The 21,066-nt window shown below is 39.4% G+C and overlaps 7 protein-coding genes across 7 annotated transcripts; 4 read left to right on the plus strand and 3 right to left on the minus strand.

Moving 5' to 3' along the window:
• Window positions 1-183: 183 nt before the first annotated feature.
• On the plus strand, window positions 184-1,215 carry EAF01_011807 (uncharacterized protein). Its single transcript, XM_038920065.1, has 2 exons — window positions 184-602; window positions 712-1,215. The coding sequence occupies exons 1-2, from the start codon at window positions 389-391 to the stop codon at window positions 924-926; spliced, it is 429 nt and encodes a 142-aa protein (XP_038764455.1). The 5' UTR covers window positions 184-388; the 3' UTR covers window positions 927-1,215.
• Window positions 1,216-1,389: 174 nt separating this feature from the next.
• Window positions 1,390-2,034, minus strand: EAF01_011808 (uncharacterized protein; the record flags this gene model as incomplete). Its single annotated transcript, XM_038920066.1, has 1 exon — window positions 1,390-2,034. One exon carries the CDS (start codon window positions 2,032-2,034, stop codon window positions 1,390-1,392), a length of 645 nt encoding a protein of 214 aa, XP_038764456.1.
• Window positions 2,035-2,281: 247 nt separating this feature from the next.
• EAF01_011809 (uncharacterized protein) lies at window positions 2,282-3,617 on the minus strand (the record flags this gene model as incomplete). Its single annotated transcript, XM_038920067.1, has 3 exons — window positions 2,282-2,856; window positions 2,925-3,121; window positions 3,244-3,617. 3 exons carry the CDS (start codon window positions 3,615-3,617, stop codon window positions 2,282-2,284), a joined length of 1,146 nt encoding a protein of 381 aa, XP_038764457.1.
• A 3,252-nt stretch (window positions 3,618-6,869) lies between these two features.
• On the plus strand, window positions 6,870-7,317 carry EAF01_011810 (uncharacterized protein; the record flags this gene model as incomplete). Its single annotated transcript, XM_038920068.1, has 2 exons — window positions 6,870-6,905; window positions 6,955-7,317. The coding sequence occupies 2 exons, from the start codon at window positions 6,870-6,872 to the stop codon at window positions 7,315-7,317; spliced, it is 399 nt and encodes a 132-aa protein (XP_038764458.1).
• Window positions 7,318-8,730: 1,413 nt separating this feature from the next.
• EAF01_011811 (uncharacterized protein) lies at window positions 8,731-10,577 on the plus strand (the record flags this gene model as incomplete). Its single annotated transcript, XM_038920069.1, has 3 exons — window positions 8,731-8,920; window positions 8,980-9,090; window positions 9,154-10,577. 3 exons carry the CDS (start codon window positions 8,731-8,733, stop codon window positions 10,575-10,577), a joined length of 1,725 nt encoding a protein of 574 aa, XP_038764459.1.
• A 538-nt stretch (window positions 10,578-11,115) lies between these two features.
• Window positions 11,116-11,727, minus strand: EAF01_011812 (uncharacterized protein; the record flags this gene model as incomplete). The annotated part of the gene is made up of 2 exons (XM_038920070.1): window positions 11,116-11,425; window positions 11,477-11,727. 2 exons carry the CDS (start codon window positions 11,725-11,727, stop codon window positions 11,116-11,118), a joined length of 561 nt encoding a protein of 186 aa, XP_038764460.1.
• Window positions 11,728-17,942: 6,215 nt separating this feature from the next.
• On the plus strand, window positions 17,943-18,481 carry EAF01_011813 (uncharacterized protein; the record flags this gene model as incomplete). The annotated part of the gene is made up of 2 exons (XM_038920071.1): window positions 17,943-18,126; window positions 18,183-18,481. The coding sequence occupies 2 exons, from the start codon at window positions 17,943-17,945 to the stop codon at window positions 18,479-18,481; spliced, it is 483 nt and encodes a 160-aa protein (XP_038764461.1).
• Between the last annotated feature and the right edge of the window lie 2,585 nt (window positions 18,482-21,066).

Here is a 21,066-nt window from a genome sequence, read left to right on the forward strand (position 1 = left end):
GGAGGCTTGGCAGAAAGGATGGCAGCGAACGAACCAATAAGATGAAAGAATCGCTAGTGATTATTGGAGATAGAGGTGGCTAGGAGATCGACATTGCGGATTATGCTTGTTTTGACTGTAAAATGTGCACATTTTAGATTTGAACGCTGTTGTGTATGGCCTGTTGGATATGTGAGATGATGTATTAAAGGATATGGGACGGGAACGTAAGAATGGGATGGGGTTCGGAAAATTCGGTGTATAAGAAGAGTAGGGGTTCTGCTGCGTTGTAAATCTTGAAGATCTTCAACACATGTGATATTATTTGAATTCGCATACATTCAGTCATACCTCATCACAGCACCTCACACAATCAAAGCTTTCCAGAAACTCCCAAACAAATACGAAAATGCGTACCTCCCTCTTTTCCATCTCGACCCTCCTCGCTCTCCCTCTCACAGCCTTAGCCGATTTCCACTACGGTTTCTCAGATTACACAATCACGACAGCCACAGGGAGATATGCCATGATTTTACCAGCGTCTCAGACAAACTGTACTGAGGCGTATGATTTCTATCCCAAGGGACCATTTGGTTTTGAGGTTCCCACGGGCCAGGTGAAGGGTATGTTTTTCTCCTTCCCATTTCTATTTAGCTTCCCCAATTTCTCTTGTTTCCTCAGTCCCCATGCTCTTCCCCAGAAAACGAATGATAGAAACTGACACACCACCAGTCGCCATATGCGGTGTAGAAGTCAATCTCAACGTAATTTCAGGCTCTTGGTACACAAGTTCTAGAAATATCCTAGAAGGCAATTGTACAGCCGTTAACACGACGAACCCAACGGCTGGTGTGAGAACACCAGTTTGCAGGATTGGTTACAACAGTGGCTCAAGCTATACGGATATTTGGAGGTGTCCGGGAGCTGTTTGTAAGACTGAGTTGTAGGGAACGAAGTAGGAGTGTGAACCCGAGAATAGGTGGCTGAATAGAATTATAATGGCATTAATAGCGGGAAAGACGTCGTCCAAACTAGATGCTGCCGATGTTGGCGAGCCGACGGTTGAAGTGGTAGACGAAAGCATGGAGGCATGCATATAGTCGTGGATACATAAAGTTAATGTCGTAAAGTAATGTAATGAACAAAGACAATGAGAAATGAATAATGTCCGGAATCTGTCTATATGAGGGATAGATTATCAATCCTTGAATTCGAACTATCCTATTCCAACCGTTAAGAGATGACTTTGAATGCCAATCCTTGACAATGGAACTTACTCCTCTGTGCACTCTAGGAAAGCTTTATTGAACCAATTTGTTTACCTATATCGAAAATTTCTTCATCCTGCCCCCTGTCTTCTATTTCGAATATCTCCCTCAAGCTCACGTCATATACTACATTATCGCTAAACTATCCATACCCCAAGTCATCGTCGACTCCTCCCATTTGGACCTCACGCGAAGAATACGTGTTGTTACTTCCATCATCCTCACTACTTGCGCTACTCTCTACCATCCGCTCCTGTACCTCAGAAACCCAATACTTGACTTCCTTGATGAACGGATTTTCATCTCCAAGGGCATCCTTTAGCTTGCCCAACAAATTCTCATACAAGAACAACGTATCTTGCAATTGCGACAACACTTCATAACAATACCCTAGCTTGCCACATATTTTCTTCAACTTCGCAAAATTGCTCCAACCTTGCTGTTGAACGTCAATTGAGAGACTTTTTCTATACATGTATATTGCTTCCTCGAAATTTCTCCCATTCATTAGGGCAGAACCCAGATTTTGACAAATGCCGGATCTTAAACCGCGATGATGTGCTCCGAGCAACGCACTGTAGAAGTTTTTAATAGATTCCAATGCCATGCCTCTCTTCGAAAGGATACGGCCCAGGGCCACTTTGTATCCATTATACCAATAGTGCCTCTTACCCAGTGCTAATTCCGCGTATTCCATAATATATATACATAGACTGTGAGCTTCTTCAACCTTATGACCACCCAACAAAGCCTTGATCAAGTCGTTCATGCTTTGGAAGTAATCCATATCCAGATTGGTGAATGTTGTATCTACATAACTTTTCGGTCTCGGAGTGAAATCTACCTTTTTGTGTTTGATCGAGAGACCAAGAAGCTGGAGTGCATCGCTTATCATTGGATGATTGCGGTACAGATTGTGGTTATTCAAGACTTTTTGTATCACTAATTGAATGATTGATTCAGCCTCTCCGTATTGGCGCTTTGTGTACGAGAGAAAGGCTTCGAGGTAGGAGAGTCGAACATGGAAGGGATGTTCAGAGCCCAGTTGCGATTCTTGGACTGCTCCACGTGTCCAATAATGGGACGGACACAGATCGAGTCACTATCCCACGACAAGCACCACTTGTGTTTCGAGGAGTTGGGAAAATATCAAGCTCGAACAACGGACTCCACGGGATTCTTTTTTCTGAGACAGGAAGAGGTCTCACCATAGTAGTGGGGATGTAATCGTATCTGGCGCGACTACAGAGGGTAGATAGTTGGCTACTTGTTTTTCCGTGGTACTCTACGTTATTCCGAAGTTCATTCCCGGAAATAATCTCTTGCTTACCCACAACTTCATCAATATTTAGCGGCGGCATAGAAGCTTCAATCTCCAATATTCTAAGCAGTCGAGTCAATCCAGGAGATTCAGGGACATCAATATCCCAACTGAGGGGCCATTGTTCTAGATCCATAGCGTCATTCTCCTCGCTAACGTTTGAGATTGTCGATTCCACATGAGCTGAAGCAATTTCACCCACATGATTTAATATGGGGAGTCGCTCTTCGAGTGAGCAATTTGGCCCAACAGATTTTGGCGGGATATTGGTGTCTCGATACGAGAGATCTGAATGCACCGAATCAAATATTAGAATACTTTCGATGAATGTATAGTTGTCTTGAGGAATATCAAACCTTGAGACAATGAGCTTTCATATGCATATCTTCTCTTCGGCCTTTGGATTCTTCTGGGGCCCGAAACATGTCTGTCTCCAATAACAAACTCTACAATGTCGCTTTTATTGTCATTTTGAAGAAGGAGCTTCCTTTTCGCCTTCCTGAAATTCTTCTTCAAACCCCACTCCTCGGTCTTCCGTGTGAATTGACATCTTCTATAACCAGAGTATCAATATCTCTATGATAAACTTCATTCTATCAAAGAGGCAGAGGAACCTCCAGATGCGACATCACATCCTTCCCGTTCAATAATCAATATGAGAAACCGAACACTTACGTAGGATAAAAGTCGAACCTTCTCGCGAGTTCACGAGCAACAGTAGGGTACGTCTGGTTCTCGTCTATATATATTGCTGTATGATCGGCTTGAATTTTAACCATTCTTCTCTGGAGAGGATTTTGTGGCCTCTGGTAGATAGTGAGGACTGTGTTTCGACATCCATAAGTATATGATTCTCGACAAATGTTTGGGCTGACATGATGTTGATGTGAGGATCTGGCAAGGGTGAATGCTCTGGAGTGATTGGCAATGAAAACGTGTTTCGTAGATAAACATTTTAATTCCAGTAGTGAGAGATCTGGTACAGAAGAAACACTTTCTGCGACGCCAATTGAAGAGTAAATCTTGCTGGGCAAGAAATTGCAGAACATCGAGACAGCCTGGTACTCATCAGTCGATTTTGTAGAATCTAGCCTTGTGATACATTTCAATGGCTGACCAAAAGTCCCCTTCAAGATCAGGGTTTCCGGACCATACTTTACTGCGTACGTATCAACAAAGTAAGCCAGCTCATTCACGAGCGATTGTACATGGTAATGGTGATAAATCATTCAGTCTCCAATCTCACCCGCCTCACTTCATCCTTCATCGCATTCTCTATTGTTTTCAATTTGTTTGCGTACCTCCACAAAGCTCAGCCAAAATTGAGTCAAGTGTCGTTTTCAAGCGATTACATTTGTCTTGTGGCGGAGACTTGAATGTAACACAACTGATTAGGTGAGAACAAAAGTCCCTCACATACAAAGTAACCGACATCCCTACATCTTGTACAACCCTCTATCTTGCACACTTTTATTTATTGAATTAAAAATCAATTGTAAATTCAAAAATCATTATAATAATTTCAAAATTAATATATAGAAGTTTCAAGAATATTATAAAGCAAAACTGAATTTTTGAGAAATATAAAATATTAATCAATTTAAAATAATATTATTATAAGATATCAAAAATATAATAAAAAACTATATTAGAATTTATTTATAAAACTAAAAATTAGTTTTTCAAATTCTTTTATATTGATATTTTAAGAAAAAAGTTTAAACATTTAAAAAAACATTAAGAATTAAATTTTAAATAAGATTTTAATAGTATATTTAATTTAAAAGAATAAAAAAGATTTAAAAATTGGTTTTAAAATATATTTACCTTTCTTTTTATAAAAAGAAAAAGAAAAATTATAATTCAAATTAGATTTATTAAGTTTATCTTTAACTATTATTAAAGAATATAATATAAGAATAATAAAATCATTTTAAAAATAATAAACAATATAAAAATTAATATTAAATCTATTATAAATTAATGAATAAGAAAATGACAATTTTAAAAATATTTTTTATTTTTTTAAATTTCAAAATTTTATAGATTTTTTTTAAAAAAGAAATATATAATAAACTTATTTTTAAAAGAATTTTATTTAAGAAAATATCTTTAATTTTTTCAAAATTTCTAAGAATTCTAAATTCAAAATTCATTTTTAATTCAATCCTATAATATTTTATATTTGATATTAATATAAAAAATAATAGTATATTTCAAGAATTATATTAAAAAACAATTTATTTGAAAAGAAATTATTGTAATAATATTATTATAATACCTAATTGTAAGTGTTTTTTAATAAATAATTATAAGTATATATAATTCATAAAATATAGCTTTTTATATTTTTTTAATCCAAATTAATATATAAATATTATTATAAAATTAGCTTTCTATTCAAATATTACAAAATACTTAATTTATAATTGATTTTAATTTAAAAGAAAATTTTATAAATTTTATCATAATAATTTAAGATATTTTGGAATCTTTAATATAAAAGCTTACCTTTTTTTAATTTTTTATATAAGAATAAATCAAAATTTTAAATTATTCAAAAAAGAATAATTCTTTTTATTTATATTATTGAATAAATCAATATATAATATTTTAATATCAATATTTTTATATTGAAATTATATTATACTATCTAGATATTCTCAATTTATCAATTTTTGTTTTGAATAAAGATAATATAATCATATCTTAATAAAAAGTTTTAATAAAATATAATGATTAATCAATTATTAATTGAATTTAATATATCATTTTGAAAAGAAATAAAGATGTGCAAGATACAGGGTTGTGTAACATGTAGGGATATCGGTTATTATACTCGATTTCATAACCAACTTTTAAAACGTAATTTTATAATCTCACGACTTTTTAGCTGAAATCAATCAATTATAAAATCCTAATTTTATTAATATAGCTTCAAAATCAAAAATTTCTATATTTTATAAAAGTTATTAAATTATTAAATCGATCTTTCAAATTTGAATTTAACAAAAATAATATAAATGAAATAATAATGATTTTAAAATAATATAATATTTTAAAGGTTTTTACAACTAACTTTCAAAGAAAAAGCCTTTCATTTTTAGATTTTCATTTTTAAATTTCTATTTCAATCAATATAATTCTAAACTAATTGAAAATTGAGTATATAATAGATTTAATTATTATTTATTGTAAAATATCATTTTCATTGAAATCGATATTAGACTAATAAAATTATTATAGAACGAACAATAGGAATATAACATTTAGATGTTTTTGGTGAAGTATAGAAAAATTACGTTTTGAAAGGTAGTTATGAAATTAGGTGTATTAGCCGACTTTAAAATCGATCCGTTCATTATCGTTAATTTTCTCGCAGTGAATTTTACCAGCAACCTAGAACAATCCTTACATTTTTTCAGGAAAGCAGTTCACGCACGTATAATTATTGGCACAAATGGTCCAGCTGGAAGTTAATTGCGTGCAGTATGACATAGTCCCGACTGTAATTTAATTAGGTTAATGATCAACACAGTTAAAACCCCCCACATGAACACCCTTGTAGGAGGCCGAGGAACCTTTGGAATTGGAACTGACCAAAAGTACCATACAGCTGCCAGAAATATCATCTAGATTCAACGGAGTTCCAGCCGTGATATTATCTCGGCTAAGTGCTCACATTTCCCCTGCATGGATATGCCGCAATTGGTGCACAGCAATACAGAAAATTTCTGAAAAGGCAATCATAACTGTGGCTCATCGACAGCATGTTTGGCAAGATCAAAAGTCCCCAGCAGCATGGGACTTTGGTAAGTGTCTCGTAATAACTTCCTTCTGCTCAATTCCTAGTCGAGTTGCATTTAGTTGGGCGAAAACAGTGGCCTATGTCATTTAGGTCTGGGGTGACAAAAGTCCCCAGCTGTTGGGGAAGATTTGTGAAGATTGCCTTTCAACACAGTAGACAAGATGAGGACGGAAGCTCTAGTAACAAGATGAATTCTTATATAAAGAGCAATGGTTTTCCACTCAATCTTCCTACATGCTTCAGAGTCTTTCTATCTCAAACAACTTATTCCACCTGAATTCCGAGAAAACATACTGCTGATTCATCGTCAGAAGCTTCATTAAAAGCTCAAGCCTTTACTTGCTCAACCCTCTCAGTTTTTTTGATCCAAACAACACGAGATATTGGTCGTCTAAGATAGAGAGACCAGAGAACGCAGTATCCCAATCAGAAACTCTCAAAACATATTTCAAGGCCATATCAATATCACCAAGTTCATTATAGTTCCATCATAATGGCCAACTCACCATACGATAAATCAACCGTTCAGGTATATTCCTCTTGATCAAAGTTAGTTCTTTTACTAATGCATAATCTAGGCAGCTCACGTCCAATCTTCGGACAGCGCAAATACAGCCGAGTATACAGCCAATGGGCAGTGGACCGACTACTATACCCAAAGTCAATTCACAGAAGTCAATCGTGCTGTACTATCAAACAATGGTAGTGCTCAAAGCCAAAATCAAAAATCATACACTTCCTATTCGATTACCAATACAAACTCGATGACGCTAATGGATCGCTGGGCTACCGAAACTCCTCAACAAGCTCCTTGGAATGCAGTGGGAAGCGTTGCTACCTCATCAAGCAATACCGGATCCGGGTATTCAAATAACTATGTTGATCACCAACAGCAAGCTCATGACGATTGGAGTGTCTGTGGAAATAAATCAAGTAGATGAAAAATCGTTGAGGAAAAACATGTAAGTGATAAATCCCTAGACTGCTCTGCTTGTCTTGCCCACTGTCTAACACCTGCAGTCTCTTGAATACAGGAAGGTGAATGCTTTAGGATTACAAAGTGTGACAGTGTGACTAGTTTTCGATGCCATACTTATCTCCATCTCACTTCCAATAGTTGTGTCTTTCACTGATCGCGGGGAGTTTTGAATTTTCTAGGGTGAACAGTTCTGGGCATATTTATAGGCTGACTTGGAATTCAGCTCACATCCTCAATGGTAAATGGTCTCTAGGGGGTTTTTGTAGATGAAGTTAGCATGCTTCTCTACCGAGAGATGAATTTGAATAGGTTTTTCTGCACGAATGACTTTTCGAGATATCGATACAGAGATAACCTAACCCTATTACCGCGAATGAAACTGAGTGTCATATAATCCTAAATTTATATAGGAGTCAGCAAATCTTAGGCTGGCCTGGATCTGAGTTGTTCGTTTGCGGTTGATGATGTGACCACAATTCTAAGCTAATAAATACGCTGGCAAATGACTATCAACCTATGAGCAAGGTCATGGAACTTTGTCTTATCTTATTTACTTTCTGTAAAGCTAGCTTAATCGTATGAGTTTGTCTATCACATTCCCACCCACGTCCCAGTGCTTCAAATTCTCAAACCCTAATTGTGAATGAGGGGTTACAGCTGACTCATCGAGCGAAGCGAAGTAACGCATCTCTGGCGGAGAATCCCCTATCCGTAATAATATCGACAGTACCTAGGTACAGCAATGATATTTCTAGAAAGCTTGATATTTTGACTCTAAATGACTTGATCTAACCCGTGATAATCGATTTGCCTGCAGGACCTTTGATATTACTTCAGCGTGAAGATAGTGAATCTTGCAGAAGACCTTGCTTGATGTGACACCGATGCATCTGCAGTTATGATGAAAGAATTCCGATCTACAACTAAGAGAAATCGCTAACTAACTCTATAAATCTGAGGAGATCAAAATATCAATTGCTAGAATGACATTAAACGGTCACTTGCTTGAAACTTAGAATATTTGCTACTTTATCATCCGAAAAGTGAAAAGATGAGAGATGGAGTCTCACATTCACCAAAGAAATGTTTTTCCAGAGCATTCTCAATTTCATATTGTTCAAAAAGTGAATGAAGTCATAGGCTCAGCATTCATCAGTCTTTTAGGACAATAATCCAAAATCTTCAGCCTTTCATTGGCTCCGTTATTCACTAACAAAATGGTTATCAAGTCTCTGATTATAATTTGGTCGTACAGCAACCATATTAAATTACCTCTTCGAGCTTTGTCCTTGATTTTTTCTTGCTTTTCTCCTCGCAACACAAATACCACAACGACTAGATCTTTGCATCTCAAGTTTCTCAATTCAAACACACAATGTCGCACTTAACTTTTCTTCTTGATCCTCTTCTTTTGCAAGAAGACGAACGAAACAAGAAGAATAGCAGCTCCTCACAAAGAGCCTCTTCAATCATGCCAGAAACTCCTTTTATCAAGCAGGAAGTTCCCTTTATTAAGCAAGAGCAAGAAGATGACCATGTTTACCACCCGGTTTCAACACAACTTGGTACATATCATTTCCCCTCCATCGAAAGGCAAAATTACATAGATTGACCGCGCAATTAGGTGACACGCCAGAGTTAAAATATGAAGATGGTCATAAGTCTGGTTCTTGCTCATATCTTTCTGCCGAGGAACATAATATTAGAAACGACAATTTAGACCATCTTTCATCTTGTAAGTTTTTCTTCTGATCTTATTGCGTGTGATTGTGATTAATAACATCTCAATTTCAATTAGATCGACAAGACTATAAGTCTTCAAGGGAACCACAGTATTCATCGCGCGCGCAATCTGGATCCTCCAAATCACCCCAAGAATACGATCAGTATGTTGGAGATCTAACTTCGCTGCAAAAATATCAGCCTGGCGCCTCAGATCATTTCCGGCCATCATCGCCACAAGCAAGTACACAAACCGGAGACTCCGAGTCCTTCGGAATTTGCCCACCATCAACGGTCTTGCAACCTACAAGTTCTGATTTTAATCGACCTTCTGATGATTTTGATTACGATATTAGAGATTTACCCCAGGCACAACCTTACCTGTATCAATTGACTCGCGACCAATCTCCTGGCGGTCAAATTCTTCCTATCCAGCACGCTATCAATGAAAATGTTACTGATAGTCAATACTATATCAGCGAAACCCTCAATGATCCGCCAGTTTCTCAAGTCCCCGAGCCTGGTCTTGATCTTGACGAACACCTAGATTTACAACCAGGAGTTATCACCATGAATCTCCCCACACCAGCTACAACTGAAGAAGTCTCGTACTTGCAGTCATGGATTCCGAGAAACAAAACAGACATCGAAAATTTCTATGCTGCTAGGCCTGGTCTGAATCGACCTATTCTTGAAAACTCTTCAAAGCAGGATCAAATAGATACTGTCATGAGATACATGTTAGCTGAGCATGGAGCTATCATTGATGAGAGACAAAGCATTCATGGCCGATATGATCAACTTGGCGCAGTTTTGATTGGTCAATTCCGATTACAGAACCGGGAGCTTGCCTGCGAGCTCCAGCGCCAAGGAGATCTTGCCTTCCCATCATCTGCCATCTCTCAAGCTCTTTCGTCGTATCCTTCCAAGGCCCCTCAATCACGTATTCGCAACTATGATAATCAACCTACCCCTACTCATAACAATTACGAAGAAATTGGTGGCCCAGATGTAGATACAGTAAAGAAATGGGGCGGAATCAAACAGAAAATCAACAACAAAGGTGTCTACCACGAAGTTTTGCATCGTAGACGTAAAACTCTCGGTGCAAAATACCACCCTGAAGCTAAACGATTGATGGCCTTACCGTACTCGACTGGAGAAAATCTGACCGATCAAGATATTCTTCAACTGGCAAGATTGAGTCCACTCGACAGACATTTACGCGCTTCAAAATTCTTCAACGAGAGGGGAGAATTCTACACTCGTCATATACGCTTCACGGAAATGTCGGATGCGCGTCTTAGACGCGAGGGGTTGTTGCGTGCGTGGATTCCGAGAAAGGCGGGGGATCGTCCCCGAAATAGCATAGAGCGCGCTGAGCGGGCAATAGAGTTGGGATTGACGGGTGATGATAAATTGTTTGCTGATGCAGCTGCTGAGAGACTTCGTCGAGCTGCGGTAGAGCAAAAGATGAGAGAGTCAGAGGCAGCACAATGAGGAGGAATGGCTGTCACTCTTACACTATCTATTCAAGGTCCCAATTACCGAAGGGTACTCGGGACAATGACGATGGTAGTGGAGCAACATTGCGGGATTTCATGTGAACCATCTTCCTTTTTCATCGCAGCATTTTGAGTGTTGGTTGTTAGATACCCATTTTTGTGTCTTTTCTGTACCTACCTAGGTAGAAACGAGTGGATAGCTTGTTGACTTATATTATAAAATTTATCCTACTGTTCCATGATCACCTTGACTTATGTCTGTGATTGTAATCAAATGAGATTAAAGTCCCGTTATCCTATACTTGAAAAGTCTGGATGATCTTTACTGACATCAAGTACACCAATCCGTTCCCATGCATCGATAACTGAGTTGAATCTAACCGCAAGCGTGCAGAAGAAGTCTGCTTCTTCATTTAACTCATGATTTCTCTCTGTCATTAAACCTAGAAGTAAGCAGCAAACTTCCCAGCTCTGCTTCTACGGAAGACCTCCCGGATGCGAAGGGATATCCAAATTCATACCATATATAGATATCAAATCATGTCTTCAATATCCGCGTCAAACACAAGCATCGTGTTCTCCCCCGTTTCTGGCAGAAAAACTGTTGCGAAAAAATATTCGGTATTAATGCAAATTGTTTTTGTTTCTAGGAAGTTTTCGAATGATGAAGTGCTGAGAGACATTGTGGGTAGTGAAGCGGGGTCCGAAGTATGGAACTGTGAATTTTTGGAGAATGATGCATCATGGGCTGCTGGAAAGATTATTCCAATCCCCTCTGTCATCACCATGCTAGCCCATGACCACGTTGGAGCTACTTCTCCATTTTGCCTCTTCGGTGGCAAACTAAGAGTACTTACAGTGGTATGTACGTCTTCATACCTCGTAACATCCTACAGTAAGCCCTTTGCAAGATCTTCAGCCCAAAGTCCTTGAAGATATGTAGACATCATTTTAGCGTGGAAAACCTTGGCAATACCTAACAAGGCACTCAATCGATCGGTTTCGTGGCTCAATCTCAACCTGGAGAATTCCTCCACGGCACGAAGCCAACTATCGTAGGAAATATCTTGTGCGTCGCGAAGAGGGTTGGATGCGATAGAATCGAGTCCAGTACATTCGCATCTTAGTTCTTTGCGGCATTCCATGACTAGTTCTGACGTGCAAATATGCAAAGTTCTTGGTGCTAAATATTGTTCTTGGAAAATCCAGGCTCTTGACAACAATGGCGCCTCGTGCTTTTCTTTGCCCCATTAGTCAGTGGTCTCATTTCTCAATATATTCGGAGTGGAATGAAATTGATGGAGTCCATTGAGCGAACGGCGGACAAATATGCTCTCATCCTCTGTCGCTGGCTTCAGGAGACCTTTTGCGAACAAGGGGATGGATTGATGAAGTGGATTCCTAGGTGCCAGGCACCCTTTAGGACTATCAGCAGCACCAGTAGCCGCGATGTTTACATAATAATTGAAATATATTGAAGCCATAAGAATCGATTCATGCTTCCAATCATCTAGAGACTCCTGGACAATGCAAAGATAGTCAATCCATATGAATCTTAATCCTAAAGCTCGTACTACGGATATTGCATCCTGAAAGGTAGCTGGGAGATCCGCTTTTCAATTCCACTATAGAAAGATTTTGTAGTAGATGATGTGGTTTGAATGATACAATTAGCGCCCCAGCAATGTGACAACGTTGCGTAAGAGGGTCGATTGGCGCTGCTTGGGAGATCCGTAGTCTCTACCAAATGAATGACATCCTTATCACCAGATATATTCAACAGTCTCGAGGGCAACTGGCTTCTCGTAGCTATATCGCAAGATGAGTGATTTTTCTAGCAGTTGTTGACCCAAGAGTTAATGAGTGTAATATGTGTCATGGTTGAAATCAATGTACGAACGTTTCTGGCGATTCCAGAGTCGCCAATAACCTTAGTGGGTCTAAAACAAATTCCTCCGGCCTCATCATCCTTATTCACCACAAAAAATTGAAGCCTTGACAACACTTCTTCTCCAACACCATCTTCATCGCGAACCAATTCAATTTCAAGAGGGGCAGACCTTTGCACGATAATCCGGCCGCGCTCGATAGTGGAGTTGTAATGATCATTGCGATGAAGCAACGCACCGTCGCGCCGTACAGCTTGCACTCCAAAACAGGATACGATCAGCCTATACCGCAGAATATTTCCTCTAGAAGACACAACACAAGAACTGCATTCTCTGATTTGACACCACGAATAAAAAGAAACCCCTCAGTTTTTTACGTTCATCTAAGCGTCCTAGTGATTATGAAGATTCCACGAGTATCTCTTCCTCTTTCAGGAAGCAGCGCAAAGTCTCCTCGAACGAATACAATTGTTACTACAACGATTGTAACGCAAGCGTGGAGCTTAAAGGGCTTGGATCCCACAAAAAAATCCATAATCCTTATGAGTTTTTCGCTTGCATTGTGCCTGGTTGCTCGAAAACATTCCCGAGAAAGGAGACTATGAGAAATCGCCTAAAGACCAAATCCCATAAAGGCTACCTCAAAGGTCTATCAGAAGATGAAATGAAGAGTATATCAGAACCGATCAAAGAGAATACTTTCTTAATCGTAGATCGAACCCACGACCATTGCAATTTCTGTGACAAAAAGCTTCCTCGAGGTTCTTGGAAGAAATGTTGAGAGAACCACGTCCACATCTGAGAACATCTACCCCCTTGGTTCTTCAGCACTTATGCTCGGACAAAGACACTTGTGGAAAGAAAGAGTATTGAAAGACGAGTTCCTGCATCCGACCAGAGAATCGAAAGCAGGTTCCAAATAGCGATTATGATGGCTCTGATTGCGAAGCACGATCAGAGATTGAAGGGGACGACCTTGATTTTTCGGACGCGGACATAGCACTGAGCCCCAAGAGAGACCTGATATGAATCGTTATTCCCAAAAACCTATCGCTAAAGACTATCGTGGGAGCAAGAAGAGCTTTAGTCGTGGTCGTTATCTACGAAATCGGGACCCATCCGAATACATAGGTCTATACCACAACTAACAGCCTCCAATGTTTCAGCTCATGTCCGATAGATTGGATAAGTCGGGTACCCGACTTTCTGGCCACCCCTATTTTGGGCCACCCTTTTATACCAAAAAGTGCTTTTTCAGTTTATTAATATCTCTATCAAAACATAATATAATATATTGAAAATTTATATATATATAATTCAAATCATTTTAAGTCTATATCATAAAAATTGGATTTTTAGGATTTTTCTAAGTAAAAATCTAAAGCTTTAAAATATTGATTTTTTTAATTTATACAAAAGTTATATATAAATTTGAAATTAGTTTTAAATCTTTAAAAGCTTTTTAATTATAATTAATAAAAAAAAACTAATTTTATTTTTGAAGGTTTTAAGCTTCAATTTAATGATCTTTTTATAAAAAATTAATAGTTATAAAGATGTAATTTAAATAGGAAAAAAATAATTCTTACTATTTCGAAAATAAAATAAATAATATTTATCTCACATATAAATGTTATAGATATCTAATAATGATAAATTACTCTCATGCCCCCCAAAACTCATTTAATGACTCTCATACCCTAAAAATAATAATAATTTTACTCTCATGCCTTTTAGATTCTATAATAGATTTTAATTTAAAATGGTTAGATTCTATTTATTTAGAATAGATTCTATAAGGAAAAAAAATATAAATTCTATAAGGAAAGAGTAGATTCTCTAAAAGGAGGATAGATTTTAAAAAACGAGAGTAGATTCTAATTACTTCAGATCAGATTTTATAAAAGGGAAATAGATTCTATAATAGAAGAATAGATTCTAACTACTTTAGACTAGATTCTATAAAAGGGGAATAGATTCTATAGATATATTATTTCTTTTCCTTTAAATGCGTGCTTGCCTTTAAAAGTTTTTAGTTTTTTTTAGATAGACTAGAATCAATGAATTTGAGGTAGATTCTATATAGATTCTATTATAGAATCTATTATAGAATCCAAGGGGCAAAAAAGTAAATCACTCCTTAATTTTAGGACATCAGAGTAATAAAATGACATTTAGAGGTCATGAGAGTAATTAAATGACATTTGGAGGGCATGAGAGTAATTCGCCCGTCTAATAATTATTTGGAAATTGAAATTAAATAATTGTTATTGTAAAAAACATTTTTTTCAGTAACAATGGTTTGATTGAGACAGTTCGTTGACGATGGAAGATGTTATCTTCTTCCTCGTACTGGGAGGAAGGCTAATTCTTTATCTCTTTGGATCAGGTTGGTGCCATTGGAACGATAAAAGCGACAAAAGCTGACGACCTAGGCTTCGAGGTCGATCTAGGTTTCAAGGAAATTGCTGTACGGATCCCGCCCTATGCAGAGCTGACTTGTCTATAGGGCCATAAAAAAATCTCCTTTCGGTCCGTCCGACGAGAGGCTATCAGCAAGGCCAGCATGTTCACTTCCCGTACTCCAGCTCCCCTGCGTGAAACGGCTCATAATTGCCAGCTCAGCTCCTTGACAGTGTCTTGTTGGGTTCTGAAGCAACACAGTATAAGAGAGAGAACTCAAACATTGTGTTCTTGAAAATTACAAGAATTTCTGGATCCAATGCTCCCTGTGCCGTGAGCAACAGAGCGTGACGACACAACTTAGAAATCAGAGCTTGGCTAGCCCCTATCTACGTTACTAATGAGCTCGCATTTTTATGAAGAAGGAACACGTCCGCTTTGCCAAAATTTGCTGAATTGCATATCACCTGGTTCGAAGACACATCATGAAGCAAAATAAGTCTCGAGGCAGCTCAGCACACGCCCTCGAAAGTCAGAAAACCAGCCATTCCAATTTCTTATTTAGTTCAGGAGCTAAACAAAATTGGAAATCGGACACCAGCGTGGCCACAGAAATGTCATGAATAAACAAGCGGGCCTTGACCCGTTTAATTGTCCGTCTGGAGAACACTGTGCTAGAATACGAAAGCGGCTTGAAGATGAAGAATATCAGAACCTAAGCAAACCACTAGCAAACAAGAGGTGGAAAGTCAACTCACATCGAAACGCTGACTCGGACTGTATCATGCCAGATATGGACGGTGATTTTGAGGTCGAACAGCTGGGACAGCGTCTCGACTGTACTCAAGGACTCCGGCTGGAAATAGACATTGATGAGTGTGGGGCAGGGGTTAGCAACAGAATATAGAAGATCAGTCCACAATGATTATGATGATGGTAGCCTTGGGCTAATACGATGAAGTTTTAGTAAGCCGACATCCTCGACAACATAAAGTCAAGTCACCTCATCACATATCGATTCGCCTTTAGCAGAATCCTTGCGACAGTTTCATACGATACAGGATCAATAGGAGATGTTTACAATTTGTGAGCTGTTCTGCAGGACCAGTAGTGCAACACCATCTTCAACAGCTTTAGGCGTCGATCAAGTCTGAATGTGAATTCTCTTAAATCTTTTTCTCTCAATGTGACAACAACTTATGGTAGCAACCAATATGTCTCCCTTTGTTCAACGCTTAAATCGCTCAATGAGGAAGTGAATCACTTGATTCTCCATAGAAAGCCATTATACAACCCACCATGACAGCCGTGGTCTTCCTGCTTGCTCACACCACAAAGCCAGCAACAAAAGATCAGTTGCTGTCCCTGATCGCCCTACATATTTGTTCAGAGCTAGGCTTTAACCAACAATACAGCGACCAATTTAAAAGGATCAGTTCGGTGACGATGAAAGGAAGAATGGCTGATTGCCTAAGTATCCAAGAGCCCGTTGACATACGATGATCTGGTGTAACTCGACGAATTCTCCTGACGGTTCCACGAGGATATGCGTTTGGTTGTGTTTCTGCTGCTCATATTGATTGGGACGTCCATTCTATGTCGTCGATTTTGTTGGTAAACATTAAATATAGCATTGGGGTTGAATTCGGAAATGCAATGATTGCGAGGTGGAGCATTACTCTGAAAGCAATTACGTAAAATAGCAATCGAAAATCCTTGTATGCAAATCCATACGAGGTCTTGTGGCAAAAGCCTTGAGCGAGGAGGGGTGAATTCTTCCCCGCAAAATAAGTCTCGAATGCAGTCCCTAAACACAGCAAAAAGCCGCTAAACTCACCGAAAAAGAGTCTCAATAGCGTCCCCTGTCACGCCTGGCTCTGCAGATGAGAAAGAGCCATGTGAATTGTCAGCTTTGGGGAGACAAGTTGGGACTGGCCAATTTGTGGAAGCAAATGTATGTCACGCTGCGGATACACCTGCATTCATTATTCATTTCATGTAAGTGGCATTATCAATGAGGGGTGGACGTATGGACGAGACAACCGAAGTATTGCCGGGTACGAAGATGTCGTGTCTCTTTATAGAAAAGACTTTTATGATGGACTTTGCAGATGAAGCCAAGGCCAAGAAGACAGCTGGAGGAATGAGAATTCTCTAAGGAAGCGAATCAGAGTGGCAAGAACAACGGCGGTGCAAACCCCTTCTTGTTAACTTGAGACTCAGGCTTGGGGTAACGAGATTCAGATGAGCGGGCAAGAACAGTGCCGGTAAGGGAAACCGATAGTGATGACCTTTCGGGGAGAGGTGGAATACATTCGCCCACTGTAAGGTGCTGCAAAGAATTCCTGAGAATGACTTCGAAGTCGCACCTATACGAAGTTCGAAGTAGTACTGTGCAGAATTCAGAAATAGCTCAATGTTCGATTTGTGGGGCTGCAGAAGCCGATGACCCGTTGCGGGCTGTGGAGATCTACCCCTATAACGCCCCGCCTATTTGTTTTCATTCCGACGCACCAAGCGTGCATATATATAGTGGATAATCGTGGCTGAGTCAAGAGCCGTCAATAATTAGAGTTCATCTGTCATACATACACGTCGTTGTATGCTGTAAAATATGACGGCCAGAATTGAAGGGTGAGTCTAACGTTCTTAATGGGATCTCCATATACTCCATAGGTATTTTGAGATGCATAAAAGATCCACCTTGAGCCACTTTGAAGTCCTCGGAAAGCCACTGCCCAGCCTACAAACACGAGGTCGGAGAGACATACGAGAGACAGAGCAGGAGAGCCATATTAAAATTTATTAACTCAGTGACAACATTGGATATTCGCCTGAACGTGAACCAAGAACAAAATTGTCCATAGGTTTAATAGATTAGCGCCAGTGGTGTCTCCACGGAAGTAAGTGGATCTTATAGGGGTACATCTTATGTATAAAGAGGTCCTGGAATTCAAATATCATTCAAACCATCACTCAAATCATCACCAACAGCTTCCAACTCACTCATCATTTCACTACACACATATCCAACTGTTCTATCAATCCAACAGCTTCCAAACACCAACATGTTCTCCAAGACTTTCATCGCAACCCTCCTCGCCAGCGCTGTCGCTGCTAGCCCTATCGCCGCTAGCACAGCCGATACTCCCTACACACTCCGTACCTTCCCAACTGGAGCTGGGTCGATCTTCCGAGGCTTGGAGATCAATGCAGACAACGGCTATCTTTGGGTTGGAAAACCTACACCAGGCAAGCATAAACATGTTTCTATGTACAGGGTTTGAAATAAGCTAACAGGTATACAGCCGTTCAATTTTCTTTCGATAACGGACATGTAAACATCCAAGGAGGACAAGAATTATATCTCTCCGACAACTCAGTCGCATATGCTGCTCCAAACGCCAGCATTCAATACGATGCAGGTTGGGCGTTCGTCGCCCCTAACAGCGCTCCAAACAGCGTTCTTGGCTCCTTGACATACCCTGGCAACGACTTCTGGGCTTGCCCAACCTCCGAGGCTAATGTCTATTCTATCGCCGTTTTCCCAACCGATGACCGTACTTACCCTGTCGCCTGTGAGAAAATCCTATTGATCACTCAGTAGATGGGTGCCGTTTGGAGGTACTTTCAGATTGGTAGGGTCAATCTATGGTCCAATTTGTAATACTTAATAATGCTTGAAGGGGGTTGATACTGCACTAGCAGTCATCTGGAGAAGGGGGTGTCGTGGTTGTGTCTTATATTTTAATACATCGCTTAAGAAAAGAATGCAAAGACAATTCAAGGCTAGACCTATTCTAGCTCAAGTTGATTGCCAAAAACTTCATCGTTCCAAACACTACTTCCAACTATGTGATAAGATTCAAGGTTTTGGTCAACAAGCAGAGTTTCTGTTCCTGGTTTCTCCAAGCTCCCAATTCCAAATATCCTAACTCTCATCTCCTACCAGCACCTGGCTCTTCCGAGCTTCTAGTGATAAGCACACACAAAGGGGTACCGAACTAGATCGGCCACTAGGTCATTCTTGAAGTCTCTATCTAAGTCATAGCTTTGCTATTTACTCGACCTTCTTCTTGCATTGACTTCTGAGACTCATATACTTCCACAAACTCGGAGATTACCCGCACTAACAATAACAATCTCTTCCAGAATCCCTTGCTCAGCCACTCCTCATTCTCGATTATCCAAGGAAATGCTCATTATCCGAACTCTTCGACTATTTCCTCAACTAATCAACCTCCCAAGTTCTTTATACGAGCAAATTAAGAAATTGCATATGGATTATTTACTCTGATACAAACAACTTTGACAATAGAAGAGAATATCTCTATGGAACATAAACCCTCGCTTGTGAAAGATTCTATTCAATGCTTCTATCGCAGACACGCGTTTGGGCCATCAGAGACTTTGGAATTCGGGCTTTCTATTCGCAGGTCCATTCGGGATATTCTTCTAAATATTCGGATTGGAGACAGGGAGGAGAAGAGCTCCTGTATACTAGAGGTAGTTGATCAAGCTTATTATGAAGAAGGATGGCGTCTTCACAGCCCTGTGTAGAACGGCCTTTCGAATAACGGTTGCAGTTCAGGTCATGATGCACATATCACCTCCGAAACCCAATCAACGGCATTTCCTCAATTATTTTATCATCCCGCTCCCTCCTCTAGCCAATCTTTCGTTCTCACATCACCTTTAAGCTCTCGCTCGAAGAAACGTCCAACTAAAGAACACTCCTCCACCGAAACATCAAGTCCTCAATCCAAAAGACAACGCCTCACTTCCTCCAACCCCTACGAATGCTATAGCAATGAACGATTTACCTCTCGACAAGCTCTCCGAGAACGTTTCAGCACACACAATCCTTGTCAATTCATCGCCTGTCCTGAACCCTCCTGCACCCACCTATCTTTCCGAATAAACAGTATAGAAGATCATCTCAAAACGCACCACATTGACATCTGACGTCTTCCTACGCTCGAGCGCCATCAAAAACGCGAGGAGCTCAAGCAAAATACCTTTCTGATACTAGATTGTACGCGAGATCGTTGTGTCGTCGAGGGTTGCGATCGAAGATTTTCGAGAAATGAGCTGGATGGTTGTAAACGGAGTTTGGCTCATATCCTGAGTCATTATAGGGATAAGAATAACTTGCCGACTACTTTTAGACATGTTTGCTCGGATGATGTGATGTGTAGTGGTAAGGAGGCTTGGAGAAATAGTGTATATGTAACCGGAGAACGGATTTAGAGGCTGGAACGGCATGGTATTGAGGATGTAGATGCAGAGCCATGATCAGATGCAGAAATGCGGGAAGATGGGAAGGCGGGAGGGACACTGCTCCTCATTTTTCCTCAATCAAGTACTCGGAAGTTATTTACTTCAATGAGGAACAATGTCACGAATATTTAGACGATGTTTGATATTCATCACATGCGCTCTTTTTATAAAACACTTAATTTATCATCTGGCTTGGGAAATACATACAATCATCTTAATTGATAGACAACTACCCAAACGTACAAAATATCACATTCATGTTTTTCTCGTTCACTCTCGTCCTCATCTCAAGATCTAAGTTTCCTTCTAAGGCTTGCCGCTGCACTTACCTCTTCCCCCATTCGCAGGCTGCTTTTTTGGAAAGTAGAAATGTATCAAACTCACGCACACTATCCTTCCTAATGCTATTGGAAAACAAAAATGCTTCAAAAGATGAAACGTCAAAACTAGCAGAGATTCTCCCGACGATTCTGGGAATGACTTGATGAAAGATGACTTGCGAAGAATCGTTTGTGCTGGCAAGCTCATTCCTCCCACACTCCAGCACATAGATCTGTGTACAAAATTATGAGGTACCAACATAGACCACAGAGACGAAAATCCTCATACACAAAAGGCAACATCCAATCATTGAAGTAACTTAGCATGAGAATCTTAATTCAATCATACATACATACATACATACATATATGATTTTCCGCAATATAATCTCCAGATCCCACTGGGACTTCCACCAATAACACACAACGCATAACAACAAAGACACCACCATCCACCCATCCAACCATTCTGTCCATCCTTACTGTTTACATCCGATTACACAAATAGACAATAACATCCTACATTCTATACCATCCTCAAACATCCAGTCCAGTACCCTTCTACGTTCAACACAAACATATATCGCGAGTA

The sequence above is a fragment of the Botrytis porri genome, assembly GCF_014898465.1.
Source record: "Botrytis porri strain MUCL 3234 chromosome Unknown BPOR_025, whole genome shotgun sequence".
Taxonomy (NCBI): Eukaryota; Fungi; Ascomycota; class Leotiomycetes; order Helotiales; family Sclerotiniaceae; genus Botrytis; species Botrytis porri.